Raw genomic sequence first — 22545 nt, 5'->3', positions numbered from 1 at the left:
TGACTCTTACTGGGGTCTGGGTTCCACACACACTGACTCTCACTGGGGTACGGGCTCCACACACACTGACTCTCACTGGAGTCCGGGTTCCACACACACTGGCTCTCACTGGGGTATGGGTTCCACACACACGGACTCTCACTGGGGTACGGGTTCCACACACTGACTCTCACTGGGGTATGGGTTCCACACACACGGACTCTCACTGGGGTACGGGTTCCACACACTGACTCTCACTGGGGTCTGGGTTCCAAACACACGGACTCTCACTGGGATACGGGTTCGACACACACAGACTCTCACTGGGTTGTGGGTTCCGGACACACAGACTCTCACTGGGATATGGGTTCCACACACACTGACTCTCACTGGGGTGTGGGTTCCGGACACACTGACTCTCACTGGGATATGGGTTCCACACACACTGACTCTCACTGGGGTACGGCTTCCACACACACTGACTCTCACTGGGGTACGGGTTCCACACACTGACTCTCACTGGGGTACGGGTTCCACACACTGACTCTCACTGGGATACGGGTTCCACATACACAGACTCTCACTGGGATGTGGGTTCCGGACACACTGACTCTCACTGGGATATGGGTTCCACACACACTGACTCTCACTGGGATACGGGTCCCACACACACTGACTCTCACTGGGGTACGGGTTCCACACACACTGACTCTCACTGGGATATGGGTTCCACACACACTGACTCTCACTGGGATACGGGTCCCACACACACTGACTCTCACTGGGATACGGGTTCCACACACACTGACTCTCACTGGGGTACGGGTTCCACACACTCTGACTCTCACGGGGATACGGGTTCCACACACACTGACTTTCACTGGGATACGGGTTCCACACACACTGACTCTCACTGGGGTACAGGTTCCACACACACTGACTCTCACTGGGGTACAGGTTCCACACACTGAATCTCACTGGGGTACGGATTCCACACACTGACTCTCACTGGGGTACGGGTTCCACACACACTGACTCTCACTGGGGTACGGGTTCCACACACACTGACTCTCACTGGGGTACGGGTATCACACACACTGACTCCCACTGGGGTACGTGTTCCACACACTGACTCTCACTGGGGTACGGGTTCCACACACACTGACTCTCACTGGGGTATGGGTTCCACACACACTGACTCTCACTGGGGTACGGGTTCCACACACACTGACTCTCACTGGGGTACGGGTTCCGGACACACTGACTCTCACTGGGGTACGGGTTCCACACATACTGACTCTCACTGGGGTACGGGTTCCACACACACTGACTCTCACTGGGGTACGGGTTCCACACACACTGACTCTCACTGGGGTACGGGTTCCACACACACTGACTCTCACTGGGGTACGGGTATCACACACACTGACTCTCACTGGGGTACGTGTTTCACACACTGACTCTCACTGGGGTACGGGTTCCACACACACTGACTCTCACTGGGGTATGGGTTCCACACACACTGACTCTCACTGGGGTACGGGTTCCACGCACACTGACTCTCACTGGGGTACGGGTTCCACACATACTGACTTCACTGGGGTCCAGGTTCCACACGCACTGACTCTCACTGGGGTACGGGTTCCACACACACTGACTCTCACTGGTACGGGTTCCACACACTGACTCTCACTGGGGTCCGGGTTCCCCACACACTGTCTCTCACTGGGGTACGGTTTCCACACACACTCTGACTCTCACTGGGATACGGGTTCCACACACACTGACTCTCACTGGGGTACGGGTTCCACACACACTGACTCTCACTGGTACGGTTTCCACACACACTGACTCTCACTGGGGTACGGGTTCCACACACACTCTGACTCTCACTGGGATACGGGTTCCACACACACTGACTCTCACTGGGGTACGGGTATCACACACACGGACTCTCACTGGGGTACGGGTTCCACACACACTGACTCTCACTGGTACGGGTTCCACACACACTGACTCTCACTGGGGTACGGGTTCCACACACACTCTGACTCTCACTGGGGTACGGGTTCCACACACACTGACTCACACTGGGGTACGGGTTCCACACACACTGACTCTCACTGGGGTACGGGTTCCACACACTGACTCTCACTGGGGTACGGGTTCCACACACACTGACTCTCACTGGGGTACGGGTTCCACACACACTGACTCTCACTGGGATTCAGGTTCCACACACACTGACTCTCACTGGGGTACGGGTTCCACACACATACTGGGCTCGATTCTCCGTTTCTGAGTCTAAGTGTTAACGTCAACGGAGAATCCGTGGACTTTCACTACAGAATCATCGGCGCCCTACCTGCACCGATTCCGCTGCCACTAATGGGCTAGCACCGGCGCCACATGGAACAGGATCAAACGGTGCCAGATTCGCTGGGTTCGTGATTGTCACGCTGGAGGCTGACAAATCGCAGCCGCACATAAACAATTCTCCCACCAGACACGCTCCATCCCAGTCAACAAGATGGCTGGAAGGAGAGCGGCCCCCAGATTTACCGACGCCGAGCTGGAGACCTTCCTGGGCACGGTGGAGGATGATCATCTGCCCCATCCCGGGAAGGAGGCTGCCTGGGCGCAGGTCGCAGAGGCAGTCAGCGCCACGGGTAACGTCGCCCGTACCAACATGCAGTGCTGCAAAAAACTTCACCACCTCCTCAGGATGGCCAGGGTGAGTTGGCAGCATAGTGCCCCTGGCATTAACCCCGCCCTCCCCACACCCATAACCCCCGGGGGACGGCCGAATCCCCAACCTGCCCCACATGCCAGCACCCATACCAGCCGCCATGGCCGGGTGCCCTGGCCACAGAGGCCACCAGCTACCCACCCACTGGGCTGATTGAGTCGGACCATCTAACAGTGTTGTATGGTTCCCCCACCACCATCCCACCCCAGGAGAAGGCCGTGCAGAACCGCCGGGAGCGGGAAATGACCGGAGGGGGCCCACCAGACCTGCAGCCCCTAACCATGGCCAAGCAGAGGGCCCTAGACGTGGCCGGCGGCACGGAGGAACGAGAGGTCGCCACGGTGGAGTGCGGTCCTGGGCGAGACCCCGCTGAGATGCGGTTCTCCCTCACCCCACACCACCCTCACCCCCCCCCCCCCAAACCACCAACACCCCCCCCCCCAAACCACCAACATCCCCCCCCCCAAACCACCAACACCCCCCCCCCTCACCCCCCCCCCCCCCCAAACCACCAACCCCCCCCCCCCCCCCCCCCCGGCTGAGGTCTAATTATGCGCCCTGTCTTGTAGGACGTGCTGGAGATGGGGGTGAGTCCTTCGCCCCCACCCAGTGCCAGAGCCGGAGCCCCCCCCCCCCCCCCCCCCCGGTGAGCTGAGCAGTGACGCTGAGAGCAGCCCGGACACCAGCACTCCACCCGAGACCCAGGACGCCCCAGAGCTCGGGTCGGAGGATGACACTGACTTCCCGTCACAGCGGTGTCCAACACCCTCCCCCATCCCAGAGACACTCGCCTCGGACGGGCACTTTCGTGAAGAGGCCCCTGGGACACTATCTGGTGCGCACCACACAGTTGACCCGGTCGGTACAGCAGGTGGAGGTAGGAGCAGCCGAGGGGTCGGACGGTCTGAGGGCAGGCCAGCCCCAGGAACAAGCTGCTGCCCAGATCGACCCCGGGCCTCTGGAAAAACCAGTCCCAACCACAGTGCAGATGCAGTCAGAGAGCTAGGCAGAGTTAGAGTCCATCCGTGTGCAGGAGCAGGGGGTGCTGCCGACCATGCGTGCCACCCAAGCCAACACCACACGGGCGGCGTCCGCGGTGGAGGCATTCGGGGCGACGGTGTCAGCTATGGATCAGCGTGTCCAAGCCCTGGGGCATACTGTGCAGGCGGTGGCCGAGGCCCAGGACGGGGCTGCCCTCTCACAGGCAGCCATGTGCCAGAGCCACCTGGACATTGCAGCGGGGTTCCTCAGCCTGGCCCAGTCACAGCAGCCCATGGCTGGGAACATTGATGGTATTGCCCAGCCGCTGGTCGGCATGGCACAAACACCCAGTCCCAGAGGGAGATGGCACAGTCACTGGCTGATGTGGCACACACCCAGAAGGTGGTGGCACAGTCGTAGCCTGATGTGGTGCAGTCCCAGACGGAGATGGTCCGCTCCATATCTGCGAGCATGCAGATCCTGGCCAAGACCAGAGTGGGCCCCCAGGACTGGCAGCGCCAGATGGCAGGGGTCTCAGAGGATGGCTCTGCTCACACCCTGTCCCATGGAGTAGCCCGGAGGCCATCGGGCAGCCCAAGGGAGGATGAGGTGATGGGGCCTGTGCCTGTGACTCCCTCAGGGGAGGTGCCGGAACACAGCAGCACCTCGGCCTCCACCCCCTGCTGTTTCTGGTGCATCTGGCGGGCAGCAGGCAGAACAGGGCGGTGCCACCTGGGTCACCCAAGGAGCGGCCGGGCCCATCCAGGCCGGGTCACCCCAGGCGGCAACGGGGATACTCGTGCCAGGCCCGGAGTCACAGCAGGCTGCCTCCACTCCTGCTGTGCCAACTGGGGATCCACTTCGATGTAGCTTTAAGGTCCATAAGGCCAGGAAGCTGGACACCAGTTACGTTGGCACGGGTGTAGGGCACAGTTTGGTTATATGGGCTAGGGCACAGATCTGTAAATAATTGTTCACAATAAACAGCTGTTATTACCGTTACAACCTGCCTCGGTGCTCAGTCTGGTGGGTCTGAGGGATGGGCTGGTCTGGTCGGGGGGCGGGGGGGTGGTCCTCCACTGCCAACCCAGGGATTCGATGGGACCGTGTGATGGACTGGCCAGCCCGTAGTGATCACCCAGGTGGACGGTGCAACCGTGAGCGTGAGTCAGATGTTGTGATACGATCCGGAGCATGGAGCTCATCGCAGAGCGGGTTGTCATCACCCTCCATCCCATGGACTAGACCCGCTGTTACCAGCCGCACTACGGGGTGAGGGCCCTGGGTTGGCAGTATGTATGATGGAGGGGGTGCAGGTGGCTGGTTGGCAGGGTGGGAAGTGAGGGGGTGTGGGGTTGGGTTGCTGTGCCCATTCCCCTGGCCAGTCCCTATCCCTCCCAGTCGGTGAAACTGGAGGCAATCAGAGCATCCCGTGTGCGTTGACCCTGGCGCAAACGTTGAGACCTCCCGTGCCTTCCTGGGCCCCATGTCTTGCCCATCTTCCCCCTCCCCCGCATCCTCCTCGTCGGACGAGGCCTGCCCTTCCTCCTCCTCCTCCTCCAGCACATCGCCCCTGTGCTGCACGATGTTGTGGAGGATGCAGCAGGCCGCCACCATGCCAGCACCCATGCCAGCCGCCATGGCCGGGTGCCCTGGCCACAGAGGCCACCAGCTACCCACCCACTGGGCTGATTGAGTCGGACCATCTAACAGTGTTGTATGGTTCCCCCACCACCATCCCACCCCAGGAGAAGGCCGTGCACAACCGCCGGGAGCGGGAAATGACCGGAGGGGGCCCACCAGACCTGCAGCCCCTAACCATGGCCAAGCAGAGGGCCCTAGACGTGGCCGGCGGCACGGAGGAACGAGAGGTCGCCACGGTGGAGTGCGGTCCTGGGCGAGACCCCGCTGAGATGCGGTTCTCCCTCACCCCACACCACCCTCACCCCCCCCCCCCCCCCAAACCACCAACACCCCCCCCCCCCCCGTGAGCTGAGCAGTGACGCTGAGAGCAGCCCGGACACCAGCACTCCACCCGAGACCCAGGACGCCCCAGAGCTCGGGTCGGAGGATGACACTGACTTCCCGTCACAGCTGTGTCCAACACCCTCCACCATCCCAGAGACACTCGCCTCGGACGGGCACTTTCGTGAAGAGACCCTCTCAGCCTCATACTGGAGCGCATCTTCAGGAGGCCAAAGCACCACTCGATCACAATCCTGGTCGCTGTATGGGCGTCGTTGTATCGGGTCTCCACGTCGGTCTGTGGCCTCCGGATAGGTGTCTTCACCATGGCTGCAGTGGGTAACCCCTGTCGCCCAGGAGCTAACCCCTCAGCCAGGGGGGATGCCCCTCTAAGGTGTCAGGAATCACCGAGTGGGCCAGGATGAAAGCGTCATGCACACTGCCTGGGTATCTGGTGCACAGGTGTACGATGCGCAGCTGATGGTCACAGACCAGCTAAACGTTCATGGAGTGGAACCCCTTTCAGCCTGTTATCTGCCGGTGCCCGTAGGGCAACATGCATCGCGTCAACCGCCCCCCTGGACCGGGGCATCCTGGTGATGGCGGCAAACCCCGCTGCACGGGCATCCTGGTGGACGGTCCACATCAAAATGGATGTATTGATCGCCTGGGCATATAGGGCCTCCGTGACGGCGCGGATGCTCCTGTGCACCGGGGTCTGTGAGATCCCGGACAGGTCCCCACTCAGCGCCTGGAAGGGCCCTGTCGCGTAGATCTTCAGAGCGGCCATCACCTTGACGGTCACCGGGAGCGGGTGTCCTCCCCCATTCCCCCGCAGGGCCAGGTGTGCCATCATCTGGCAAACGTGTTGCACTGTCTCCCTGCTCATCCGCAGTCTGCGACGGCATGCTCGGTCTGGTAGGACCTCGAGTGTCTGGCAGTGCCGGTACACACTAGGCCTCATGTGGCGCGCACCACTGCTGCACGCTCCGCTGCTGCAGCTTCCGCCTCCTCTGCAAGCGGCTCCTGCTCACACCGGGCATCTCGCAGAGCTGTGCCGACCACCAGGGCGGCTGCTATTGCCAGACGAACTCCAAAATCAAATGTCTGCAGGAGGTGAAAGGTCAACATGTTAGCATGGTGTATACTCCCGTGCCCAACCAGGTTCGACAGGCTGCACGGTGACCGCGGTTGGTATTGCGGGCTCCGTCCCTGCATATCCCCACTCCTCCATCCCCTCATCCCTGCCCTGTCGGTGGCCGGCATAGAGGTGGCCTCCACCCCTGCTGCCAGGGGTACTGTTGGCTGGCACTGCCCTTGCTGGGGGCTGCCGTGGGTGGTAGGCTGGTGGATGGCAGCCAGGCGGGCGGGGAGTTTTGTGCGGGGGTGGGGGCACCCATACGGCCGGTGTCACTATGCAGGACCAAGGTGATGGTCAGTGGAAGTGCAGCAAGATGGCCGCTGTAATGGCGGTCGGTGCCTGGGCACTGCCCCAGACCCGTGGGGGGAAGGGGTCACCCCGGCACCAACCCCCCAACAACCCCCCCCCCCCCCCCCCCCCCGAGCGATTGAGAGAGCAAGAGAGTGAGAGACAGGGGGGAGAGACTGAGGGGAGACAGTGTCAGAGGGGGAACAGAGTGGAGACAGCGTGACAGAGTGAGAGAGACAGAGTGAGAGACAGAGTTAGTGAGAGACAGAGTGAGTGAGAGACAGAGTGAGTGACACACAGAGGTAGAGACAGAGTAATAAAGAGAGGGAGTGACAGAGTGGAAACAGAGAATGAGTGACAAATGGAGAGAGAGAGTGAGTGACACAGAGAGAGAGTCAGGGAGAGAGAGAGAGAGACAGAGAGAGAGAGTGAGACAGAGAGATGGTTGGCTCTGTGCTCCCGCCCTCGGCTCAGCAGCTGGCCAACTCCCCTCAAACCCCCGCCAACTCCCCTCAAACCCCCGCCAAATCCCCTCAAACCCCCGCCAACTCCCCTCAAACCCCCGCCAACTCCCCTCAAACCCCCGCCAACTCCCCTCAAACCCCCGCCAACTCCCCTCAAACCCCCGCCAAATCCCCTCAAACCCCCACCAACTCCCCTCAAACCCCCGCCAACTCCCCTCAAACCCCCGCCAAATCCCCTCAAACCCCCGCCAAATCCCCTCAAACCCCCACCAACTCCCCTCAAACCCCCACCAACTCCCCTCAAACCCCCGCCAAATCCCCTCAAACCCCCGCCAACTCCCCTCAAACCCCCGCCAACTCCCCTCAAACCCCCGCCAACTCCCCTCAAACCCCCGCCTACTCCCCTCAAACCCCCGCCAAATCCCCTCAAACCCATTGCCATCTCCTCTCAAACCCCCGCCTACTCCCCTCAAACCTCCGCCAACTCCCCTCAAACCCCCGCCAACTCCCCTCAACCCCCGCCAAATCCCCTCAAACACCCGCCAACTCCCCTCAAACCCCCGCCATCTCCTCTCAAACCCCCGCCTACTCCCCTCAAACCCCCGCCTACTCCTCTCAAACCCCCTGCCAACCCCCCTCAAACCCCCGCCTACTCCTCTCAAACCCCCGCCAACTCCTCTCAAACCCCCGCCTACTCCCCTCAAACCCCCGCCATCTCCTCTCAAACCCCCGCCTACTCCCCTCAAACCCCCGCCATCTCCTCTCAAACCCCCGCCAACTCCCCTCAAACACCCGCCATCTCCTCTCAAACCCCCGCCAACTCCTCTCAAACCCCCGCCAACTCCTCTCAAACCCCCGCCAACTCCTCTCAAACACCCGCCAACTCCCCTCAAACACCCGCCAACTCCCCTCAAACCCCCGCCAACTCCTCTCAAACCCCCGCCAACTCCCCTCAACCCCCCGCCAACTCCTCTCAAACCCCCCGCCAAATCCTCTCAAACCCCCGCCAACTCCTCTCAAACCCCCGCCAACTCCCCTCAAACCCCCGCCAACTCCCATCAAAACCCGCCAACCACCTCAAACCCCCGCCAACTCCCCTCAAACCCCCGCCAACTCCCCTCAAACCCCCGCCAACTCCCCTCAAAACCCGCCAACCACCTCAAACCCCCGCCAACTCCCCTCAAACCCCCAACTCCTCTCAAACACCCGCCAACTCCTCTCAAACCCCCACAAACCCCGCCTCAAACCGCCAACTCCTCTCAAACCCCCACCAACTCCTCAAACCCCCACCAACCCCCCTCAAACCCCCGCCAACTCCCCTCAAACCCCCACCAACGTAGCCTCAAACCCCCGCCAACTCCTCTCAAACCCCCACCAACTCCCATCAAACCCCCACCAACCCCACTTCAAACCCCCGCCAACTCCTATCAAACCTCCGCCAACTCCCCTCAAACCCCCACCAACGCCGCCTCAAACCCCCGCCAACTCCTCTCAAACCCCCGCCAACTTTTTTAATTATGTGGAAACCGGAAGTTCGATCCGCGGACTTCTGGGAAGGTTCCCCCCCCGCCCCGCCACAACCAATAAATTCTGGTGGAGAGGAAACCCAAGACCCTACTCGTGTAGTGTCTCCCATCCACCCTCCTCCTCTAACCTAATAATAAGACCCATTGGTGTGAGGTAAGTGCCATATTATATTATTATTATTTTTTAAAATTTTTTAATTTATTTATTAACCAGAACCTGGTTGGAAGTTAGAGGGATGGCAGGGAAGTGAGTGCAATGTTCCTCCTGCAGGATGTTTGAGGTGAGGGATGCCGTTAGTGTCCCTGCTGATTTTACCTGCAGGAAGTGCAGCCATCTCCAGCTCCTCCAAGACCGAGTTAGGGAACTGGAGCTGGAGTTGGATGAACTTCGGATCATTCGGGAGGCAGAGGGGGTCATAGATAGCAGCTTCAGGGAATTAGTTACACCAAAGATTGGAGATAGATGGGTAACTGTAAGAGGGACTGGGAAGAAGCAGTCAGTGCAGGGATCCCCTGCGGTCGTTCCCCTGAGTAACAAGTATACCGCTTTGGATACTTGTGGGGGGGGGGACTTACCAGGGGTAAGCCATGGGGTACGGGCCTCTGGCACGGAGTCTGTCCCTGTTGCTCAGAAGGGAAGGGGGGAGAGGAGCAGAGCATTAGTAATTGGGGACTTGATAGTCAGGGGCACAGATAGGAGATTTTGTGGGAGCGAGAGAGGCTCACGTTTGGTATGTTGCCTCCCAGGTGCAAGGGTACGTGATGTCTCGGATCGTGTTTTCCGGGTCCTTAAGGGGGAGGGGGAGCAGCCCCAAGTCGTGATCCACATTGGCACTAACGACATAGGTAGGAAAGGGGACAAGGATGTCAGGCAGGCTTTCAGGGAGCTAGGATGGAAGCTCAGAACGAGAACAAACAGAGTTGTTATCTCTGGGTTGTTGCCTGTGCCACGTGATAATGAGATGAGGAATAGGGAGAGAGAGCAATTAAACACGTGGCTACAGGGATGGTGCAGGCGGGAGGGATTCAGATTTCTGGATAACTGGGGCTCTTTCTGGGGAAGGTGGGACCTCTACAGACTACCTATGTGTCTACTTCAATGCCAGGAGTATACAAAATAAGGTAGGGGACTGGCAGCATGGGTTGGTACCTGGGACTTCGATGTTGTGGCCATTTCGGAGACATGGATAGAGCAGGGACAGGAATGGTTGTTGCAGGTTCCGGGGTTTAGGTGTTTTAGTAAGCTCAGAGAAGGAGGCAAAAGAGGGGGAGGTGTGGCGCTGCTAGTCAAGAGCAGTATTACGGTGGCGGCGAGGATGCTAGATGGGGACTCTTCTTCTGAGGTAGTATGGGCTGAGGTTAGAAACAGGAAAGGAGAGGTCACCCTGTTGGGAGTTTTCTATAGGCCTCCTAATAGTTCTAGGGATGTAGAGGAAAGGATGGCGAAGATGATTCTGGATAAGAGCGAAAGTAACAGGGTAGTGATTATGGGAGACTTTAACTTTCCAAATATTGACTGGAAAAGATATAGTTCGAGTACATTAGATGGGTCGTTTTTTTTTACAATGTGTGCAGGAGGGTTTCCTGACACAATATGTTGACAGGCCAACAAGAGGCGAGATTGCCACATTGGATTTGGTTTTGGGTAATGAACCAGGCCAGGTGTTAGATTTGGAGGTAGGTGAGCACTTTGGATACAGTGACCACAATTCGGTGACGTTTACGTTAGTGATGGAAAGGGATAAGTATACCCCGCAGGGCAAGAGTTATAGCTGGGGGAAGGGCAATTATGATGCCATTAGACATGACTTGGGAGGAGTAGGTTGGAGAAGTAGGCTGCAAGTGTTGGGCACACTGGATATGTGGAGTTTGTTCAAGGAACAGCTACTGCGTGTTCTTGATAAGTACGTACCGGTCAGGCAGGGAGGAAGGCGTCGAGCGAGGGAACCGTGGTTTACCAAACAAGTGGAATCTCTTGTTAAGAGGAAGGAGGCCTATGTGAAGATGAGGTGTGAAGTTTCAGTTGGGGCGCTTGATAGTTACAAGGTAGCGAGGAAGGATCTAAAGAGAGAGCTAAGACGAGCAAGGAGGGGACATGAGAAGTATTTGGCAGGTAGGATCAAGGAAAACCCAAAAGCTTTCTATAGGTTTGTCAGGAATAAAAGAATGACTAGGGTAAGAGTAGGGCTAATCAAGGACAGGGATGGGAAGTTGTGTATGGAGTCTGAAGAGATAGGCGAGATACTAAATGAATATTTTTCGTCAGTATTCACTCAGGAAAAAGAGAATGTTGTGGAGGAGAATGCTGAGACCCAGGCTATTAGAATAGATGGCAATGAGGTACGTAGGGAAGAGGTGTTGGCAATTCTGGACAGGCTGAAAATAGATAAGTCCCCGGGGCCTAATGGGATTTATCCTAGGATTCTCTGGGAAGCCAGGGAAGAGATTGCTGAGCCTTTGGCTTTGATTTTTATGTCATTATTGGCTACAGGAATAGTGCCAGAGGACTGGAGGATAGCAAATGTGGTCCCTTTGTTCAAGAAGGGGAGTAGAGACAACCCCGGCAACTATAGACCGGTGAGCCTCACGTCTGTTGTGGGTAAAGTCTTGGAGGGGATTATAAGAGACAAGATTTATAATCATCTAGATAGGAATAATATGATTAGGGATAGTCAGCATGGCTTTGTGAAGGGTAGGTCATGCCTCACAAACATTATCGAGTTCTTTGAGAAGGTGACTGAACAGGTAGACGAGGGTAGAGCAGTTGATGTGGTGTATATGGATTTCAGTAAAGCGTTTGATAAGGTTCCCCACGGTAGGCTATTGCAGAAAATACGGAGGCTGGGGATTGAGGGTGATTTAGAGATGTGGATCAGAAATTGGCTAGCTGAAAGAAGACAGAGGGTGGTGGTTGATGGGAAATGTTCAGAATGGAGTTCAGTTACAAGTGGCGTACCACAAGGATCTGTTCTGGGGCCGTTGCTGTTTGTCATTTTTATAAATGACCTAGAGGAGGGCGCAGAAGGGTGGGTGAGTAAATTTGCAGACGACACTAAAGTCGGTGGTGTTGTCGACAGTGCGGAAGGATGTTGCAGGTTACGGAGGGACATAGATAAGCTGCAGAGCTGGGCTGAGAGGTGGCAAATGGAGTTTAATGTAGAGAAGTGTGAGGTGATTCACTTTGGAAGGAATAACAGGAATGCGGAATATTTGGCTAATGGTAAAATTCTTGGAAGTGTGGATGAGCAGAGGGATCTTGGTGTCCATGTACATAGATCCCTGAAAGTTGCCACCCAGGTTGATAGGGTTGTGAAGAAGGCCTATGGTGTGTTGGCCATTATTGGTAGAGGGATTGAGTTCCGGAGTCATGAGGTCATGTTGCAGCTGTACAAAACTCTGGTACGGCCACATTTGGAGTATTGCGTACAGTTCTGGTCACCTCATTCTCGGAAGGACGTGGAAGCTTTGGAGTGGGTGCAGAGGAGATTTACCAGGATGTTGCCTGGTATGGAGGGAAAATCTTATGAGGGCATGGAATGCACTGCCTGTGGAAGTAGTTGAGTCGGAAACATTGGTGACCTTCAAGCAGCTATTGGATAGGTACATGGATTACGGTAAAATGATATAGTGTAGATTTATTTGTTCTTAAGGGCAGCACGGTAGCATTGTGGATAGCACAATTGTTTCACAGCTCCATGGTCCCAGGTTCGATTCCGGCTTGGGTCATTGGCTGTGCGGAGTCTGCACGTCCTCCCCTTGTCTGCGTGGGTTTCCTCCGGGTGGTCCGGTTTCCTCCCACAGTCCAAAGATGTGCGGGTTAGGTGAATTGGCCAATGATAAATTGCCCTTAATGTCCAAATTGCCCTTGGTGTTGGGTGAAGGTGTTGAGTTTGGGTAGGGTGCTCTTTCCAAGAGCCGGTGCAGACTCAAAGGGCCGAATGGCCTCCTTCTGTACTGTAAATTCAATGATAATCTATGATTAATCTAGGACAAAGGTTCGGCACAACATCGTGGGCCAAAGGGCCTGTTCTGTGCTGTATTTTCTATGTTCTATGTTCTATGAAAGGCTGATGGACTGGAGGTTGTTTTCGTTAGAGAGAAGAAGGTTAAGAGGAGACTTAATAGAGGCATACAAAATGATCAGAGGGTTAGATAGGGTGGACAGTGAGAGCCTTCTCCTGCGGATGGAAATGGCTAGCACGAGGGGATATAGCCTTAAACTGAGGGGTAATAGATATAGGACAGAGGTAGGTTCTTTACGCAAAGAGTGGTGAGGTCGTGGAATGCCCTACCTGCAACAGTAGTGAACTCGCCAACATTGAGGGCATTTAAAAGTTTGTTGGATAAGCATATGGATGATAATGGCATAGTGTAGGTTAGATGGCTTTTGTTTTTTGACTTCCCATGTTGGTGCAACATCGTGGGCCGAAGGGCCTGTACTGCGCTGTATCGTTCTATGTTCTATGTTCTAACCCCTCTCAAACCCCCGCCAACTCCTCTCAAACCCCCGCCAACTCCTCTCAAACCCCCGCCAACTCCTCTCAAACCTCCGCCAACCCCTCTCAAACCCCCGCAAACTCCTCTCAAACCCCCGCCAACTCCTCTCAAACCCCCGCCAACTCCTCTCAAAGGCCCGCCAACTCCTCTCAAAGCCCCGCCAACTCCTCTCAAACCCCCGCCAACCACCCTCAAACCCCTGCCAACTCCCCTCAAACCCCCGCCAACTCCTCTCAAACCCCCGCCAACTCCTCTCAAACCCCCGCCAACTCCTCTCAAACCCTTGCCAACTCCTCTCAAATCCCCGCCAACCATCCTCAAACCCCGCCAACTACCCGGCAAACCCCACCAACCCCCCCGCAAACCCCACAACCCCCCCCACAAACCCCGCCACCCCCCCGCAAACCATGCCAACCCCCCCACAAACCCCGACAACCCCCCCACAAACCCCGCCAATCCCTCCGCAAACCTCCCACAAACCCCGCCAACACCCCCACATACACCGCCAAACCCCCCGCAATCCCCGCCAACCCCCCACAAACCCCCCCACAAATCCCGCAAACGCCCCCGCAAACCCCCCTACAAACACCGCCAACCCTCACCCCCCACAAACCCCCCCCACAAACCCCGCCAATCCCCCCTACAAACACCCCCACAAACCCCGCCAACCCCCCCACAAGCCCCGCCAACCCCCCCACAAACCCCGCCAACCCCCCCACAAACCCCGCCAACCCCCGCACAAACCCCGTCAACCCCCCGCAAACCCCACCAACTCCCCCGCAAACCCCCCCACAAACCCCGCCAACCCCTCCATAAGCCACACCAACCACCCACAAACCCCGCCAACCCCCCCACAAACCCCGCCAACCCCTCCATAAGCCACGCCAACCCCCCACAAACCCTGTCAAACCCCCCACAAACCCCGCCAACCCCCGCACAAACCCCGCCAACCCCCGCACAAACCCCGCCAACCCCCCCACAAACCCCGCCAACCCCCACAATCCCCGCCAACCCCCCTGCAAACCCCGCCAACCCCCCCACAAACCCCGCCAACCCCCGCACAAACCCCGCCAACCCCCCCCGCAAACCCTGCCTCCCCCCACAAACCCCGCCAACCCCCCCACAAACCCCCTCACAAACCCCGCCAACCCCCACAATCCCCGCCAACCCCCCTGCAAACCCCGCCAACCCCCCCACAAACCCCGCCAACCCCCCCACAAACCCTGCCAATCCCTCCGCAAACCCCCCACAAACCCCCACAAACCCCGCCAACCCCCCCGCAATCCCCGCCAACTCCCCCGCCAATCCCCACGCAAACCACCCCACAAATGCCGCCAACCCCCGCACAAATCCCGTCAACACCCCCGCAAACCCCGCCAACCCCCCACAAGCCACGCCAACCCCCCACAAACCCCGCCAACCACCCCACAAACCCCACCAACCCCCCACAATCCCCGCCAACCCCCCACAAACCCCCCCACAAACGCCGCCAAACCCCCACAAACCCCCCCAACACCCCACAAACACCGCCAACCCCCACAAACCCTGCCAACCCCCCACAAACCCCCCCAAAAACCCCCCAACACCCCACAAACACCGCCAACCCCCACAAACCCCGCCAACCCCCCCGCAAACCCCACCAACCCCCCTGCAAACCCAGCCAACTCCCCGCAAACCCCGCCAACTCCCCCACAAACCCCACCAACCCCCCAAGCCACGCCAACCCCCCACAAACCCCGCCAACCCCCCCGCAAACCCCACCAACCCCCCCGCAAACACGGCCAACCCCCCACAAACCCCGCCAACCCCCCCGCAAACCCCACCAACCCCCCTGCAAACCCAGCCAACTCCCCGCAAACCCCGCCAACCCCCCCGCAAACCCCACCAACCCCACCACAAGCCACGCCAACCCCCCACAAACGCCGCCAACCCCCCCGCAAACCCCGCCAACCCCCCCGCAAACCCCACCAACCCCCCTGCAAACCCAGCCAACTCCCCGCAAACACCGCAAACCCCCCCACAAACCCCGCCAACCCCCCGCAAACCCGGCCAACTCCCCCGCAAACCCCGCAAACCCCCCCGCCCCCCCACAAACCATGCCAACCCCTCCGCAAACCCCGCCAACCCCCCCGCAAACCCCACCAACCCCCCTGCAAACCCAGCCAACTCCCCGCAAACCCCGCCAACTCCCCCACAAACCCCACCAACCCCCCAAGCCACGCCAACCCCCCACAAACCCCGCCAACCCCCCCGCAAACCCCACCAACCCCCCCGCAAACACGGCCAACCCCCCACAAACCCCGCCAACCCCCCCGCAAACCCCACCAACCCCCCTGCAAACCCAGCCAACTCCCCGCAAACCCCGCCAACCCCCCCGCAAACCCCACCAACCCCACCACAAGCCACGCCAACCCCCCACAAACGCCGCCAACCCCCCCGCAAACCCCGCCAACCCCCCCGCAAACCCCACCAACCCCCCTGCAAACCCAGCCAACTCCCCGCAAACACCGCAAACCCCCCCACAAACCCCGCCAACCCCCCGCAAACCCGGCCAACTCCCCCGCAAACCCCGCAAACCCCCCCGCCCCCCCACAAACCATGCCAACCCCTCCGCAAACCCCGCCAACTCCCCGCAAACCCCGCCAACCACCCCGCAAACCCCGCCAACCCCTCCACCCCCCCCACAAACCCCGCCAACCCCCCACAAACCGCGCCACCCCCCGCAAACCATGCCAACACCCCACAAACCCCGCCAACCTCCCCTCAAACCCCGCCAACCCCCCCACAAACCCCGCCAATCCCCCCGCAGACCCCCACAAACCCCGCCTACACCCCCACAAACCACGCCAACCCCCTCGCAATCCCCTCCAACTCCCCCGAAAACCCCCCACAAACCCCGCCAACCCCCCTACCAACCCCCCCACAAACCCTGCCAACCCCCCCACAAATCACCCTACAAACCCCGCCAACACCCCCCACAAACCCCGCCAATCACCCGAAAAAACCCCGTCAATCCCCTCACAAGCCCCGCACAAACCCCGCCAACCCCCACAAACCCCACCAACCCCCCCACAAACCCCACCAACCCCCCCACAAACCTAGCCAACCCCCCACAAACGCCGCCAACCCCCCACAAACCTCACCAACCCCCCACAAACCCCGCCAACCCCCCACAAACCCCCCCACAAATCCGCCCAACACCCCACAAACCCTGCCAACCCCCACAGACCCCGCCAACCCCCCCGCAAACCCCGCCAACACCCCTGCAAACCCCGCCAACCCCCCCGCAAACCCCACAAACCACCCCGCAAACCCGGCCAACCCCCCGCAAACCCGGCCAACCCCCCACAAACCCGGCCAACCCCCCACAAACACGGCCAACCCCCCACAAACCCACCCGCAAACCCGGCCAACTCCCCCTCAAACCCGGCCAACCCCCCACAAACCCACCCGCAAACCCGGCCAACTCCCCCTCAAACCCGGCCAACCCCCCCATAAGCCCCGCCAATCCCCCCGCAGACCCCCCACAAACCCCGCCAACACCCCTGCAAACCCCGCCAACCCCCCACAAACCCCCCCTCAAACCCGGCCAACCCCCCCATAAACCCCGCCAATCCCCCCGCAGACCCCCCACAAACACCGCCAACACCCATGCAAACCCCGCCAACCCCCCACAAGCCCCGCACAAACCCCGCCAACCCCCACAAACCCCACCAACCCCCCCACAAACCCAGCCAACCCCCCACAAACGCCGCCAACCCCCCACAAACCTCACCAACCCCCCACAAACCCCGCCAACCCCCCACAAACCCCCCCACAAATCCGCCCAACACCCCACAAACCCTGCCAACCCCCACAGACCCCACCAACCCCCCCGCAAACCCCTCCAACACCCCTGCAAACCCCGCCAACCCCCCCGCAAACCCCACAAACCACCCCGCAAACCCGGCCAACCCCCCACAAACACGGCCAACCCCCCCATAAACCCCGCCAATCCCCCCGCAGACCCCCCACAAACCCCGCCAACCCCCCACAAACCCACCCGCAAACCCGGCCAACCCCCCCTCAAACCCGGCCAACCCCCCCATAAACCCCGCCAATCCCCCCGCAGACCCCCCACAAACCCCGCCAACCCCCCACAAACCCACCCGCAAACCCGGCCAACCCCCCCTCAAACCCGGCCAACCCCCCCATAAACCCCGCCAATCCCCCCGCAGACCCCCCACAAACCCCGCCAACACCCCTGCAAACCCCGCCAACCCCCCACAAACCCCGCCAACCCTCCCGCCAAACCCCCACAAACCCCGACAACCCCCCTACAAACCCCCCACAAACCCCGCCAACCCCCCCGCCAAACCCCCACAAACCCCCTACAAGCCCCGCCAACCCCCCACAAACCCCCCCACAAGCCCCGCACAAGCCCCGCCAATCCCCCCACAAACCCCCCCACAAGCCCCGCACAAACCCCGCCAAACCCCCCACAAACCTCGCCAATCCCCCCGCAAACCCCCCACAAGCCCCGCCAACCCCCGCACAAACCCTGTCAACCCCCCCCGCAAACCCCGCCAACCCCCCCGCAAACCCCGCCAATTCCCCCACAAACCCCGCCAACCCCCCCACAAACCCCGCCAATCCCCCCACAAACCCCCACCAACCCCCCCACAAACCCCGCCAACCCACCACTAACCCCACCAACCCCCCACAAACAGCCCCACAAACCCCGCCAACCCCCCACAAACCCCCACACAAACCCCGCCAACCCCCACTAACCCCCAACCCCCCGCCACTCCTCGCAAACCCTGCCAACCCCCCCCCCGCAAACCCCCCCACCAATTCCCCGCAAACCCCGCAAATCCCCCATCAATTCCCCGCAAACCCTGAAACCCCCCCACAAACCCCGCCAAACCCCCCGCAAACCCCCCACAAATCCTGCCAACCCCCCCGCAAACCCTGCCAAACCCCCCGCAAACCCCCCACAAACCCCGTCAATCCCCCCGCAAACCCCGCAAGCCCCACCAACCCCCCCACAAACCCCGCCAACCCCCCCGCAAACCCCGCCAACCCCACCGCAAACCCCGCAAACCCCCCCGCAAACCCCGCCAACCCCACCGCAAACCCTGCAAACCCCCCCGCAAACCCCGCCAACCCCCCCGCAACCCCGCCAACCCCCCCACAAACCCCGCCAACCCCCCCGCAACCCCGCCAACCCCCCCGCAAACCCCGCCAACCCCCCGCAAACTCTCCACAACTCTAGGAACTCTAGGCAGAAAGTTAAAAGACAGGACCTCGAGGGTTGTAATCTCGGGATTACTCCCTGTACCAATCCCCCCACAAACCCCGCCAACCCCCCCGCAAACCCCGCCAACCCCCCCGCAAACCCCGCCAACCCCACCGCAGATCCCCGCAAACCCCACCAACCCCCCCGCAAACTCTCCCACAAGCCCCGCCAACCCCCCTACAAACCCCGCCAACCCCCCACAAACCCCGCCAACCCCCCACAAACCACGCCAACCCCCCCACAAACCACGCCAACCCCCCACAAACCCCCCCACAAACCCCGTCAGCGTTCCCTCCCCAAATCCCCGCCAGAGTCCCCTCCCCAAAACCCCGCCAGAGTCCCCTCCCCAAACCCACACCCCCAGCCCCGTCAGAGTTCCCTCCCCAAACCCCCGCCAGAGTCCCCTCCCCAAACCCCCACCAGAATACCCTCCCTAAACCCCCGCCAGAGTCCCCTCCCCATACCCCCACCCCAACCCCGTCAGAGTTCCTCCCAAACCCCCATCAGAGTCCCCTCCCCAAACCCCCGCCAGAGTCCCCTCCCCAAATCCCCGCCAGAGTCCCCTCCCCAAACCCCCGCCAGAGTCCCCTCCCCAAACCCCCACCAGAATACCCTCCCCAAACCCCCGCTAAAGTCCCCTCCACAAACCCCCACCCCAACCCCGTCAGAGTTCCCTCCCCAAACCCCCGCCAGAGTCCCCTCCCCAAACCCCCGCCAGAGTCCCCTCCCCAAACCCCCACCAGAATACCCTCCCCAAACCCCCACCAGAATACCCTCCCCAAACCCCCGCTAAAGTCCCCTCCACAAACCCCCACCCCAACCCCATCAGAGTTCCCTCCCCAAACCCCCGCCAGAGTCCCCACCCCAACCCCGTCAGAGTTCCCTCCCCAAACCCCCGCCAGAGTCCTCGCCCCAAACCCCCGCCAGAGTCCCCTCCCCAAACCCCCACCAGAATACCCTCCCTAAACGCCCACCAGAATACCCTCCCCAAACCCCCGCTAAAGTCCCCTCCACAAACCCCCACCCCCAACCCCGTCAGAGTTCCCTCCTCAAACCCTCGCCAGAGTCCCCTTCCCAAATCCCCGCCAGAGTCCACTCCCCAAACCCCCGCTAAAGTCCCCGCCACAAACCCCCACCCCAAACCCCCGCCAGAGTCCCCTTCCCAAACCCCCGCCAGAGTCCCCTCCCCAAACCCCCGCCAGAGTCCCCTCCCCAAACCCCCGCTAAAGTCCCCTCCACAAACCCCCGCTAAAGTCCCCTCCACAAACCCCCACCCCAAACCCCCGCCAGAGTCCCCTCCCCAAACCCCCGCCAGAGTCCCCTCCCCAAACCCCCGCCAGAGTCCCCTCCCCAAACCCTCTCAAGCCCCTGCCAGCATCCCCTCCCCAAACCCCTCTCCCCAAACTCCTGCCAGCTCCCCCAAACCTCAGCCAACCTGCCCCCCCTCACCCTGGAGCCCTGAGAGTCCAGTAAATATTGACAGAAGACAATGGATATTGAAAGGCCGGATGAACAGATTTCTCTCCATGCCTCTGCCCCCTTCGTTCCTACTCTGCAGTTATTTTTGACCAGGACTGAGCTAATATTTCAGTTGGGCATCAAACGTTTAAAGTGGACAAGGGGCAGTGGGCAAGGCCTCCCTCTGCCCTCTCTTCAAACTGCAGAAGCCCCCCCACCCACCACCAGTGCTGCACACACACAGTCACACACAAACACCACGGTCAACACAGACATCACAGTCAGACAGACATGACAGTCTCTCAAACACACACACAAACACCACAGTCAACACAGACATCACAGTCTCTCAAACACACACACAGACACCAGTCACACACAGACATCACAGTCACAGACACCAGTCACACAGACATCACAGTCACTCACACACACATCAGTCACACACATAGACGTCACAGTCACACACAGACATCACAGTCACACACGCACATCACAGTCACACACACACCGACGTCACAGTCACACACACATCAGTCACACACAGACATCACAGACATCACAGTCACACACACACACATCAGTCACACACAGACGTCACAGACACACACACAGTCGCACATACACACACAGACACCACAAAACATAGACATACACACCATACAGTCATACACACCGCAGTCTCACACACACACCACAGCGACATACACACATACCACAGTGACACACACATACACCACTCAGACACAGACTGGCTGACGCACACTCCCCTCATGTCGGAGTCGAGCTTGGGTTGCATAAAAACCCTGCAGCTTGCGGCAGTGAGGCAAAGCGGACGGGAATGGGCTCACCTTTGTTTGAGACGCAGCTCGTGATGGAGCAGAGGGCGAAGATAGCCACTGTGAACCTCTTCATTTCTCTTCCTCCGTCTGCACCTTGCCCGAGGATCTTAATCAGCAGCAGGAGAACCGGCACCTCCACCCCTTGGCATCTATTCAAGGCTGCAGGATTATCTTGATGCTCCTGTCCGTCTCTCTCGCTCTAATATTCTGTCTCTCTCGCTCTGTTAATCCCTCTCTCGCTCCCTCTGTGTTATTCCCTCTCTCTCTCGCTCTATTATACCCCTGCCTCTTTAACGATGCACCAGTACAGCACTGTGCGACAATCCTATCTCCCTGTGTGCTAAAGCCACTATTGCTCTGTCCAATCCGGCAGTCAGGAGCACTCAGGGGGAGGTGGCTGGGCTGGGGAAGATGCGGGGGAGGGGGATAGGTAGGTCCTTCTACCTCCCCCCCCCCCCCAAAAGAAAATCCTCCCATCTCCCCAATTAGAGAGAGAAATAGATGGAGAGATACTGATAGAATGAGAGAGGCAGAGAGAGACAGCGGGAGAGTCAGGCAGAGACCGAGAGAGAGAAAAAGACAGAGGGAGAGAAAAGTGAGAGGCAGACACACAGAGTGGGAGATGCAGAGAGAGACACACAGATGGAGAGAGAGAACAGGAGAGAGAAGTGAGGGAAAGACAGATAGAGACCAAGAGAGAGACAGAGTGAGCGAGAGACAGAGAGGGAGACAGTCAGAGAAAGAAAGGGAAGCAAGGGAGAGGCAGAGAGAGACCGAGAAGGAGAGAGCGAAATACAGAGAGAGAAAATAGAGAGATGGTGAATCAGAGAGGGAGGGAGAGAGAGAGATAGAGAGACCGGAGAGAGAGAGAGACACACACAAAGACAGAGAGAGAGAGACAAGAGAGGGAAGAGGCAGAGAGAGAGACACACACAGGGAGAGTCAGAGACCGAGAGATGGGGAGAGAGACAGGAAGAGAAATGAGAGCTGGAAGTGGGAGAGAGAAGAGAGAGAGAGGGAGAGCTGATACTGAGGCAGAGAGAGAGACAGAGGGTGGGTCAGACAGATACCGAAATAGAGAGAGACACAGAGAGAGAAGAGACAGGGAGAGAGAAAGATAGAGATGGAGTGAGGGAGAGCCACGGAGTGGGAGAGGCAGGGAGAGACAGACAAAGAGAGGGAGAGAGAGACTGGGAGAGAATAAGACAGAATGGAAGATGCAGAGGGAGATAGAGATAGAGGAAGAGAGAGAGAGACAGAGGTAGAGAGAGAGAGACAGAGGTAGAGAGAGATAGAGACAGAGGTAGAGAGAGAGATGCAGAGGGAGAGAGAGAGAGACAGGGAGAGAGACCAGGGAGAGAGAGGTTAGAGTGAGCG

General features: G+C 59.5%; 1 protein-coding gene across 1 annotated transcript in view; it reads right to left on the bottom strand.

Moving 5' to 3' along the window:
- The window catches only part of LOC140392278 (calsyntenin-3-like), a 288200-nt gene extending 266648 nt beyond the window's left edge, over nucleotides 1-21552 (bottom strand). The window contains 1 exon segment of the mRNA XM_072477595.1: nucleotides 21178-21552. Within this exon segment, the coding sequence (XP_072333696.1) occupies nucleotides 21178-21241 (64 nt within the window). The 5' untranslated portion in view covers nucleotides 21242-21552.
- Between the last annotated feature and the right edge of the window lie 993 nt (nucleotides 21553-22545).

This window comes from Scyliorhinus torazame, chromosome 16, assembly GCF_047496885.1.
Source record: "Scyliorhinus torazame isolate Kashiwa2021f chromosome 16, sScyTor2.1, whole genome shotgun sequence".
In the NCBI taxonomy this organism is placed as follows: Eukaryota; Metazoa; Chordata; class Chondrichthyes; order Carcharhiniformes; family Scyliorhinidae; genus Scyliorhinus; species Scyliorhinus torazame.
This window is presented reverse-complemented; position numbering and strand designations above follow the sequence as displayed.